Genomic DNA, 10,876 nt, shown 5'->3' on the forward strand with positions numbered 1-10,876 from the left:
TACATATATTGTAGGATCATACCATTAATCTCTAGTATTTCTTTAATACAAAAGAGGTACAGTTTTGCATGATTGAACAGGGTGACATAACCACTAAAAAACTAACCAAAAAAATTAATGTCCATAAGAAGCTACTGAATATCTACAACAAACCCTGAAAGTGATTATCAAGGATCGAGTGATACATAGAAAACTAGAGTAACATATTAGGATGCTTTGCACAAATGAAAATGTAACAGACAACATTTCAATTTTCTTACCACACAAAGAAGCTGTCGCTTTCCAGGAGTATCGGCTCCGTGGTTGCTAAATTTTGCTTCCAGAACCGCTATTACCGCAACATTATCCTATACAAAATTGAATGGACAAATAGAATAATACAGGGAGTAAGATTCTGGGAAAGAATCTAAGCACCAACTAACTGCATAAGAGACTCCCAAAGAAGAAAAATCACCTTAAGAAGTCGAGACAAAACAGCTTTCTTCTGAGTGATTGGGACCACAGCATCTGTCAGTGACTGAGCAGCCTTGTTGAATTCGACCTACATACAAAAGTAAATTGTTTAACATGTGAACCAACAGAGTAACAATAAATTCAAAAGAAAGTCTGTCATCTCCAAACCTCGTATTTCTTCACATGGGAAAATCTGTCCCTTCGAAAAAATGTTGCACAACCATCGATAGCATAAGTCCCGGTGTAAACCTACAGTGAATAGATTCATTATCACAAAACTGAATATTTGGAGTTTATGACCATTAAATCAAAAATGTCCGCAAGCAAACCTCTGTTGTCTTCTTCTTGTAGAGAGCTTGATAACCATGTTTGTCCAATTTAGGGGCAAAAAACTCATCAAAATGATCACTTTGAACCTGAAATAAGAAATGATTAGCTTTGTTGCAAATAAATCCTTAACTTAAGGATTGGCTATGTGGACATAATCTTGAATCCAAGCTAATACAGCAATTTCATATCTAATAACTAATATGAGACAAGAATAGTCTTTTTCTTATTTAGTATTCAAGTTCATTATACATGCACTGGAATACCATGAAAAGGAAAAACCAGAATGGTTTCTATCAAAATTATTTGATGTAAGAGAGAAGTTTGTAACAATACGTCATATATGTACTGCATATTCATGAACTAAAAAATCAATTGCATATCAAGAAGAAGTGATGAATCCATGCATATAACTGAATCAAAGCACATACTTTAGTATTACACATACGTACTCATGGATCAAACCCAAAAACAATAGCAAAACTCAGAAATATAAACGAATCAAAGCACATATTTCAGTATTACACATACTTACTCATGGATCGAACCCAAAAACAGTGGAAAACTTTTGAATATAACCGAATCAAAGCACATACTTCAGTATTACACATACGTACTCATGGATCGAACCCAAAAACAATGGAAAAACTCTGAATATAACCGAATCAAAGCACATATTTCAATACTACACATACGTACTCATAAATCGAACCAAAAAAAATGGCAAAAATTTGAATATAACCGAATCATAAGAATTTTGTATCAGTACGTCGTATACGTACTGTCAATTCATACACAAAAGCAAACTGTATCAAACCTAAAAACATAATGGCATCATGAAAATCGATTTGATCTTCATAATACAATCGGAAAAAAAATCAAATGAAGAAAAACGAACAAAATAATCAAAAAAGATGATTAAAAAACATACCCTGAAACACAAACAAATCTTCTCGTCGTAAATCATAACGATGCATCATCATCATCATCATCTTCTTCTTCTTCTTAATAAATTGAGTTTCTGTCAGTACGGGATATACGTACTGTTGCTTCATATACAAAAACAAACTGAAACACATCTAAAACCAACAAAATGGAAGTGTTATAAGTAAATCTAACTTAAGTGATGAATCCATGAGTAAAACAAAATCAAAAGCCGATCTAAAACCTAATAAATTAATAAAAAACTGTAAATCATCAAAATCAGTTGGGAATACATCTATAACGATTACCAAAAAGTGATGAAAATATAACTAATAACAAAATTGATTCAGCAGTTTTCAGTACGACATATATGTACTGCTGAATCATACAAATTAAGTGATGAATCCATGAGTAAAACAAAACCAAAGCCGATCTAAAACACTAATAAATTAATAAAAAAACTGTAAATCATCAAAATTAGTTGGGAATACATCTATAACGATTACCAAAAAGGAAAAAAAATATAAAACATCATGAAAATCGATTTGATTCTCATGATTCGGTCAAAAAAACAAATCAAAAAAAAAAAAGAAAACTAACAAAGAATCAAATAAGATGATTAGAAAACATACCTGGAACAAACAATCTTCAAAAACGATGTCGGGATTTTGAAGCTGCATCGAGAGGAAAGAGAGAAAAAAATGGATCTGAAAAAATGAGCGAGTAGAAATATGAAACTGGTTATAAAACTCATAGAGAAGGGGTATTTCGGTGATTTTAAAAATGCACAGAAAAGGTCCCGCACGTGTATGGACCAGGGACTAAAAATTTGGGTCCAATTTTATTGTTTTCTTTTTATTATAGACCTCCAGTTACTGGGTTTTAGTGGGTGGACCTGCCACTAACTAAGAACACCATAATAGTACCTATAGGTAATTCCTACTTTGAATTTATTGTTTCTTAAATGAAGATAGATGTGACCCAATTCCCGATTCTAAGTATACAGATAACCATTTCTTGTAACGGGCGATAAAAACATGCAGATGAATGGAGATGATCTTTTCAATAAATTATGGCATTCTTCATGAGTTCAGATTAACCCACTTTGAATGAGAGGCTAAGATGGAACCAGAAGCCTCTTCTCCATCCAGGAAATGTTTGAATGACCACGTCTTCTTAAATTTTTGAAAGATACGCGAAGCAGCAGTTAGGTCTTCGCCCCATGGAGTGTCCACTACCTGTGAAATTTTCACTTCCGATTCCACAAGATTCTTTTTCACATCTGCAGGTTGAGGAGCAGACTGGTTCCAGTGATTCACATTATATGAGTAAGTCTCATTTAACTAAAGAAACAAACTGTACTACCTAGGTATTATCCTGCATAACAGGACCTGCAACTAAGAATCAGGAGGCCACACTGACCTTACTTTTTCAAAGTTGCAATTGAGAATCAGCATGCTTTAGTACCTTAAAATGGAATTGTTAGGAACAATAGCTGAAATAGAATTGATTCTCTCCTAAGAGTTGTTTGTGCTGATCATTCTTAATATCTTATGCTTGTAAAAGCAATAACATAATAGAAATTGCCAAGAACCAACTATTCATGTTCCACCTGAACACCCATGGAATTACCTATTAGTCTGTAAAGAGTGACACATTCTGTTGTATGTTACAGATTTCTGCGGCAGCACCTGCTCGTTCAACATACCAGGTTGCAGCTCTACCTTTGGATGCTAAGGTGGAGCAACTATCAAAATTAGGCTTCAATGAGTAGTGATCTTATAATCAAAGTGCGGCCAAGACATCATCGATTTTTTTTTGTTTTGTTTTTTGGACTGACCTTGCCTTCGACAGAGTATCATGAGCTTGGTCTTTTGGTTTGTGTTTGTACTGTCTCTGGGACAGAATTTTATTAATGAGATTAATAGTCATGTTAAACTCTTTCCCTTTAGCTGATTAAGCTCTTTTTGGTATGGAAAGTCCCACAAAAGTCTCTTTGGTTTATACCTTCTTCATATGTTATGACGTTCTACAGAACTTGGAGCACCTACTATTCTTTCCACTGTATAACATGTCTATCATTTTGGTGGTGCTTTTCAAGTCAAAAGCATGGGCGTAAACCAATATGATTTTGATCCCCTCTTGGCTTGGAGCCCAGAGATGGCCTTGCCTGCAGTGTCAAATGACTTATCCACCAGGGCACTAGGAGATCCCAGTTCTTACTTCTTATGCAAACAAATTGTAATTTAGGCGCCATAATCAATCGTTGAATCAGGATAAAATTTAATGGTAAAAGAAACATCTTTTATGGCAAGGTCTGTTGATTCAAACGCAGCGTTTTACTCAAGAGAATAGAAAAGAAAATATGGCAACGAACTTTTAGAGAAAGAAACGAATATATTTACTGTCTATACAAGAGAAGAGAAGCACCAACTTCACACGCTGTTTCGCCTCTCTCTCTCTCTCTCTCTCTCTCTCTCTCTGAGACTCTCAAGATCGTCACAGTATCAAAATTCAAACTGCACCTAGTTTCTGGTAAACACAAATTCTCAAACACGTTTCCTTCAATATATTTTTATTTGTTTCAAGTCTTTGTTAATTATTGCTGCTTAGATCATCTACTCTCTCTTTTTTTCATATATATTTTGCATCTTTAGATCTGGATGTTATAACTCGTGATTCTTGGCTTCATGTTGTGTTTGTTTGGGGAATTTTTTTAGGTTTTCATCACTCTTTTTCATTCTTATCAAGGTTATTTTTTTCCCCATCAAGATGTAACTTTTTTTTTTCTTCTGTTGATGTGATTTGCTGTGGAGTGCGGGTTATAATTGTGTAACAAACGGTAATTGGTGTATCTTTGAGAAGACCCAGTGGTTGAAACTCACTAAATTAGTAATTTCAACTCAAAATTCCACAATTTGCTTCACTGAACTGAGCATTGAGCTTCTCTTTTCGTGTAAATGAGTACTTTTGGGCTTATATTGTTTCTTATTAGGGTTAGAGTTAGAGTTCCATTTAAATTTGATATCATGTGATGAAGTTTTCTTGAGGTGGGATTATTGTTCAGTTTGTTCATCTTTTTGTTTTGTGGGTCAACGAAGCAATATAACTTAAACTGTTTAGGTTGTTGAGTTTTATGGATTTAGCTTGAGAATTGGACTTTTTAATTCATCTGATATGATGTGAATGTCATAAGGGCTAATGGTTTCGTTATTGTTACAATTTTCAGGCTATTTAACATAAAAACATGGAAGGTATTGTTGTAAGAAGGGTCATTCCCTCAGACAATAGTTGCCTCTTCAATGCAGTAGGGTGAGTATCAAGTCGTAGACTCATGAATTCTGTTAAAGTTTGTTTTTTTGGGATTTGGTAAAACTGGTTTTGATATCCATCATTTCCCTATTGCAGATATATTATGGAGCACAACAAGCATAGAGCTCCGGAGTTAAGACAGGTGATACTTTGCAATCCATGGCTTTCATACTTTACATTGTTTACAAGCAAATTAAAAGTTATTCTTCATTTTTGTTTATTTCGCATAGCTACTTTCCAAGTTATTGAATTTGATCCTGGGGGTTGAGTTTTTTAAAGTAGGAAATATAGTTGAAATTAAACCATGACTTCATGAGCTTTGCTCATATCTATATCAACTGTTATTGAATACATAATTTGCATAATCGGGGTCTCATGATAAATTTACCACCATTCATAAGATATATACATTTCCTCCTATATTAATGCATTTTGTATGAATTGTTTTTCTTGTCGTTTGGATTTCGTTTCTTTTAATTCTTAAAGCTAAATATAGATGGATTATAAAAGTTCACCAATATAGTGTTTAAGGCAACTTTCATAGTTTCAGCATTTCAGTCCTTTTGAATGTGAACATGTAGAGCATTCGAAGTTAAGCTTCCCCGTTTATGGAATTTTCCCTCTCAAATAGTCCATTTCCCGCATTTTACCTGAAAGAACTAAACAACTGTATAGCTCATCGACTAGACACTGATAGGGATCAGAAAAGGAAAGAGAAGAAAGAGGGAGTTGCTCACAGTTAGTCATTTTGTGCGTCTTTTATGATGATCTCTTCAGCATTTTGGATAGCCGAAAAACATATAGAAAGCTTCATAGGATATTATATCTGTTCATCTCTTTCGCTTTCATTGATTGCATGGATATCAGTAAAATGTTATTTTCTAAAGGTTATAGCTGCGACGGTATCGAGTGATCCTGCAAAATACTCAGAGCCGTTTCTTGGAAAATCAAATGCAGAGTACTGTACCTGGATCATGGACTCCGAGAAGTGGGGAGGTGATTCTCATTTACATTTTAAAATTAGGATTCAAGATTTCCTGATGTCTTTCATTTACTTGTTTGGTGGCCTGGATCTCGTATGCATGTAGTTGTTATCATTAATCATATGCATAGGATAATACATGTGGAAAAATTGATCAATTCCGTGGAGGCTATTAAGCATGATCCACCATGATTTTTCTTGTGTTTCTCGAAATATGTGCTTTCCAAGCTACAATTATGATAATTTATGTGTCAAATAAGATGAAACTGAGACAAGGCAGTTGGTCAGTTCAATTGTCTCTTCTCTTATTGTTTTCATAACTTACATTTTTTAACTGAAGTTTAGAAAATAACTTCACTGGGAGCAAAAAGAACTTTCATTTATGACTCGGATACTAGCTGTTAAAATCAGCTACAGAAAATTATTATGAACACTAGGACGGAAAATTTCTGAACAAGTGTGTTTGAATTGTTGTTCTTTAAAAATATTTTGATTAAGTGTTTTTTTCTGTGAAATGAAGGTGCCATCGAGCTTTCGATATTAGCAGATTACTTTGGACGTGAAATTGCAGCATACGATATCCAAACCCTAAGATGTGATTTGTATGGCCAGGTCAACCTTTTTCCAAGCCTTTTCAGCTCATGTAAATGATAATATTTGGTAGTACAAACGATAATTACTTTCTTTGTTTCTTTGTTACCTTGATACTTGCTACAGGCTATGAATTACTCAGAAAGAGTCATGCTTATATATGACGGTCTGCATTACGATGCCTTAGTGGTATGTTTACTGTTGGTTAAGCTTATTTTTCCTACACTTCTGTCTTTTGAACATGCTTAAGTTGGAAGTTGGAACACGAATTGCATTTATAACCAATTGATTTGACCAATTAATAGCTGTTGAATCTTCTGATAATGGACGATTGACTAGAAGAAAATTTTGAGAAACAGCTAGTTAAGGCTACTAGTCTAACCTTGTTATTTCCTGTATCAACAGTTATCTCCGTTTGAGGGAGCTCCAGAGGAGTTTGACATGACTGTCTTTCCTGTACACAAAGATAGGACCATTGGGCCAGTTGAGGAGCTTGCTTTAAATCTTGCTAGGGATGCTCAAAGGTGAGTCTTCACTGTTCTTGGGAACATTTTCCTAGTACATTTTTCTTTTTATTCTTGTGCTAATACTTGATTTATGGTACAATCAAGTGCAAACAATTTGTATGAAATATAAAAAAATACTCAATGAAGGGAGCATTTGGCAACTTGAGAAAATTCATATGCTGTGTTATAAACAATTTCACATATAATCCTGGACTTCATAATAAACTGTGAGTAAGCAGATATCCTGTTACTAGTATGTATAACGGGAAGATATCGTCTCTATGAAGTCAATTGCTTTGACCTTGCAGAATGAGATCTATGACATATAGTTTTCAGAAACAATGTTACTTTTCATATTAAATCAAAGGAAGAAAGATAACAGTTGCTCCCGCTTTTAAGATCTAAGTAGAGGTTGTAGCTTCTTAGATTTCGAGGTATTCCAGCTTGTGGATGATTTTCCTGCTGTTAACCAGCTCTTTTGCAAAAACAAGACAGCTTCAATAGAGTCTCCTGGATCTTTACAATATTCTTTATATTGGCCTAATTATTTGTGCTAGTTTGGTTAATTTTTTTGTACATTAGGGTCATTAAATCCTTGGTCCAGTAGTTTATCTTTGCATCACTAATTTTTTGTTTTAACCATTTTTGTTGGGAACGCTAGGAAGAGGAGCTATACAGATACTGCAAACTTCACATTACGTTGTGGAGTCTGTCAAATTGGTGTCATGGGCCAGAAGGTACTCGGTCACACAGGATTCTCTCTCTCTCTCTCTCTCTCTCTCTCTCTCATTGTCTCTGGCTAATCGGTTCTTTTCTAATTATCATCAAAAAAATTGCAGGAGGCTGTGGAACATGCACAGGCAACTGGGCATGTCAATTTCCAGGAGTATAAATGAGAACAGATAAAACAGCGAAAGATGAATGTAACCTTAGAGAACCCATTTTTCTCTTGGTGATTGCTCCCATATCTGTACTTATTGGTTTATTCATTTATTTGAACAGATGGGGATATATTACAAAGTGCAACTTCAACCTGTTGATGTCAATGTGATGAAAATGTGCTAGACTATTTTGCGAAAGATATTTGTTTTCGTTATCACACAGCAAAGAAATCCATCAGTGTTTGTTTTTTAAAGCAATAACCGTAGAACAGAAAAATTGAATCAGAACATCTACAAAATTGGTCTGTGATTCTAATTCAACATAGCTTTTCAAACTTGTCTCTACAAGGATTCCTACCTAAACCCAAAATTAGTAAGACAGGAGAATGTTCTAAATTGTAGAAACCACTTAAAAGAACAAAAACCATTGGCAGTAAACAAATATGTAGAATTTGGAACCCATATCGTAATCACACAAAAAAAAAAAACTATCAGTTCACTCACTATCTCTATTTACACAAAATTAAAAAAAAAAAATCTGACGAGTTCAAGCAAATAACAAAATCTCATTCTGATCCAAAAGATTCATTCAGAAACATATACATCAGGGCTATATCTTCATGCGCAGACTTGGTCAACTGGATGTGTGTCCTACATGGCTACATCCCATCAACTTTATTTATGCCAAGGGCAGACCTTAATGTCTCCATCTGTCTCTCCTTTCTAGCAGCAATTTGATGTGTCTGAGTATCCGAAACCCTGAATCAAACACAAGTAGTTCATAAAAATCAGCAATAAGATGAAAGAATATCAATCAACAAGAAGAGAATAGTTATTTCTCTTATCATATACTGTAGAAATGCGTAAACCCGTACACACAAATGAATTCAAAACATACGATTGAAACAGTTCAGCACCCTTACGTATCACAATTCTGCCCATAAACAGTCTATATCATAAGAACCCTCGGAGAAAAAAGAAACCACCAAAAAATAAAACAAACTTAATAACAAGAGAGTAAAACCTGTAACTAAAACTGATGAACAGCCGTTGATATCAACCGCAACACAAAAAACCCATAGGCCAAAAACCTCTAAATCATCTGCATCCGCATTAAGGCTGCTCCATTAAATGACTCAACCTGGTAGGAGGTATTCTTATAAGCTATAACCTAACCTATAAGCTAAAGTGAAACCTACATGTTTTTTTCTACGTAAGCTCCTTTTGACTAAATTTCCATGAAATTCACGATAAGCCAACCTATAAGTGAGATATTTTGACTTTAATAGGATATCCAAGTGTTCCAAAGAGGGCCAAATTGTGGTACTTATGCAAGACTTTCAAGTTCGGTAATGGCACCAAGTCAACCACTCTAGGTCTCCACATGACTTTGAAATGGATGCAGGGCAACTGAATACTAACCCCATAATGTCAATTGCTAAGTTAAACGCTGAAACACAATCCTAAATAACGAGTCACGCCACTACCTTATTAGGCGCTCTTTCAACGATAGGTATAAGAATGCTGAGCAATTTCAAGGGTGGGCTCTCTAACGAAGTAAGCTGGGAATGGTGAATTCAGAGATGCTATCCCGGTCTTACCTGTTTTGAAATGGATGCAAGGCAACTAAACATTAGCCAACCCCATAAAATTCAACTGCCAAGTTAATTGCTGAAACACAACCCTAAATAACAAGTCATGCTACTAATTTGTCAATAGTTGTGTTCAACCAGCCAACTTGAAAACTTTCTGTAACCAGTTCTTTTACTAGAGTGAACTTCAATAAAAAGGTTAGGCCATAAAAGGGACAGACCTCATCAAAGAGACGGAAAAGGTTTACTGCATCTATTAGAACTTTCCCTAAATCTACTTCATTAATATCAGAGGAAAACCTTAAACAAGTGACACAAATTTCAGTTCAAAATTCTACAATATGCTTTGGAACTATTTCAAACACACAAAAAAACCCGTCCACCAAAACTATATACACTTACTAATGGGATTAATCAAGGCAATAAAACCTTAGTAAAACCTAAAAAACAATCACAAATAGAAGGAAAGAGCCAAAGAGGGAGAGATGAATACCTGGTTGTTGTTTTTTCGCTTCCAGAGATGTTTGTATTTTGAGATTCTTCTTCCAATGATTTCCTTGCTTCATCAAGCTTCTGAGAAATCTCAGCATCAGTATAACCTTGTTCAATCAATTTATCTTCCAAATCAACCAATTTGAGTTCAATCTGACGTTTTCTATCATGTTCAAAAATATCTTTGTTTGCCCTTTTAACACCACCAGTTCCTTGATCACCTTCGAATGCTTTTGTTTCTACTTTCCCAGTCTTTGGTCTTACAGAGAATTTGTTTGTTTGTACATAATCATTTGATCCTGAACCTCTTGGTGTCTGCAACCCAATCCCGTTGTACATTTTCTTCTGATTTTATAACTCAAATTCTTCTTCTATAAAACAACAAATGTATTACGATAGAGAAAATTTTGAAACCCTAACAAGTTGATTCAGCTAATAGATAGGATCCTGGATTCCTAATAATACCGAATTATCGAAAGATTGAATTTATAGGACATGATGTAGCCATAACAGGTTTCCTGGTTTAGTTTAGTTTCCTTTATTATCCCTGTCGTTTTTGGAAGAACGATTTTTTGGGGCCATCGTTTTTTTTTTCCGATGGGACCATGATTTTATTAAGTCACCTTCCCTATAGTTGTAAGGGGTGTCCTAAAGCATTAAACATCAATGGCGTACACCCTTCCTTGCTTACTAAAACAAAAAATGACTCTTATTTACATTGACTACTCTCTTTTATTTTTGGACAAGAGAAAACTATTTTCTTTACATGACACAAATGGAATTTGATAAATACTTAATTTTTTTGTATTTTTTTTT

General features: G+C 34.6%; 2 protein-coding genes and 1 long non-coding RNA gene across 3 annotated transcripts; 1 reads left to right on the forward strand and 2 right to left on the reverse strand.

Annotated features, from left to right (window-relative positions):
* Positions 1–474: 474 nt before the first annotated feature.
* LOC113318265 lies at positions 475–869 on the reverse strand. Its single transcript, XR_003344380.1, has 3 exons — positions 783–869; positions 622–702; positions 475–541 (listed from the first exon to the last, which is right to left on the reverse strand). It is a non-coding gene; the product is annotated as an uncharacterized LOC113318265 (long non-coding RNA).
* Positions 870–3,924: 3,055 nt separating this feature from the next.
* LOC113318675 (ubiquitin thioesterase OTU1-like) lies at positions 3,925–8,237 on the forward strand. Its single transcript, XM_026566885.1, has 10 exons — positions 3,925–4,239; positions 4,934–5,016; positions 5,113–5,158; positions 5,904–6,012; positions 6,519–6,610; positions 6,716–6,778; positions 6,995–7,113; positions 7,757–7,832; positions 7,935–8,018; positions 8,098–8,237. Exons 2-9 carry the CDS (start codon positions 4,952–4,954, stop codon positions 7,989–7,991), a joined length of 627 nt encoding a protein of 208 aa, XP_026422670.1. The 5' UTR covers positions 3,925–4,239; positions 4,934–4,951; the 3' UTR covers positions 7,992–8,018; positions 8,098–8,237.
* Positions 8,238–8,389: 152 nt separating this feature from the next.
* On the reverse strand, positions 8,390–10,593 carry LOC113318676 (serine/arginine repetitive matrix protein 2-like). The gene is made up of 2 exons (XM_026566886.1): positions 10,062–10,593; positions 8,390–8,735 (listed from the first exon to the last, which is right to left on the reverse strand). Exons 1-2 carry the CDS (start codon positions 10,397–10,399, stop codon positions 8,636–8,638), a joined length of 438 nt encoding a protein of 145 aa, XP_026422671.1. The 5' UTR covers positions 10,400–10,593; the 3' UTR covers positions 8,390–8,635.
* Between the last annotated feature and the right edge of the window lie 283 nt (positions 10,594–10,876).

Source organism: Papaver somniferum, chromosome 10, assembly GCF_003573695.1.
Source record: "Papaver somniferum cultivar HN1 chromosome 10, ASM357369v1, whole genome shotgun sequence".
Classification (NCBI taxonomy): Eukaryota; Viridiplantae; Streptophyta; class Magnoliopsida; order Ranunculales; family Papaveraceae; genus Papaver; species Papaver somniferum.

Excerpts from the sequence above, each read along its gene's own strand:
- LOC113318676 (XM_026566886.1), bottom strand. The coding sequence starts at position 10,399 with ATGTACAACGGGATTGGGTTGCAGACACCAAGAGGTTCAGGATCAAAT. Across the intron at positions 8,736-10,061 it reads AGCGAAAAAACAACAACCAG|GGTTTCGGATACTCAGACAC; the intron begins GTATTCATCTCT and ends TGTTTGATTCAG.
- LOC113318675 (XM_026566885.1), top strand. The coding sequence starts at position 4,952 with ATGGAAGGTATTGTTGTAAGAAGGGTCATTCCCTCAGACAATAGTTGC. Across the intron at positions 6,013-6,518 it reads GGACTCCGAGAAGTGGGGAG|GTGCCATCGAGCTTTCGATA; the intron begins GTGATTCTCATT and ends TGTGAAATGAAG. Across the intron at positions 7,114-7,756 it reads CTTGCTAGGGATGCTCAAAG|GAAGAGGAGCTATACAGATA; the intron begins GTGAGTCTTCAC and ends TGGGAACGCTAG.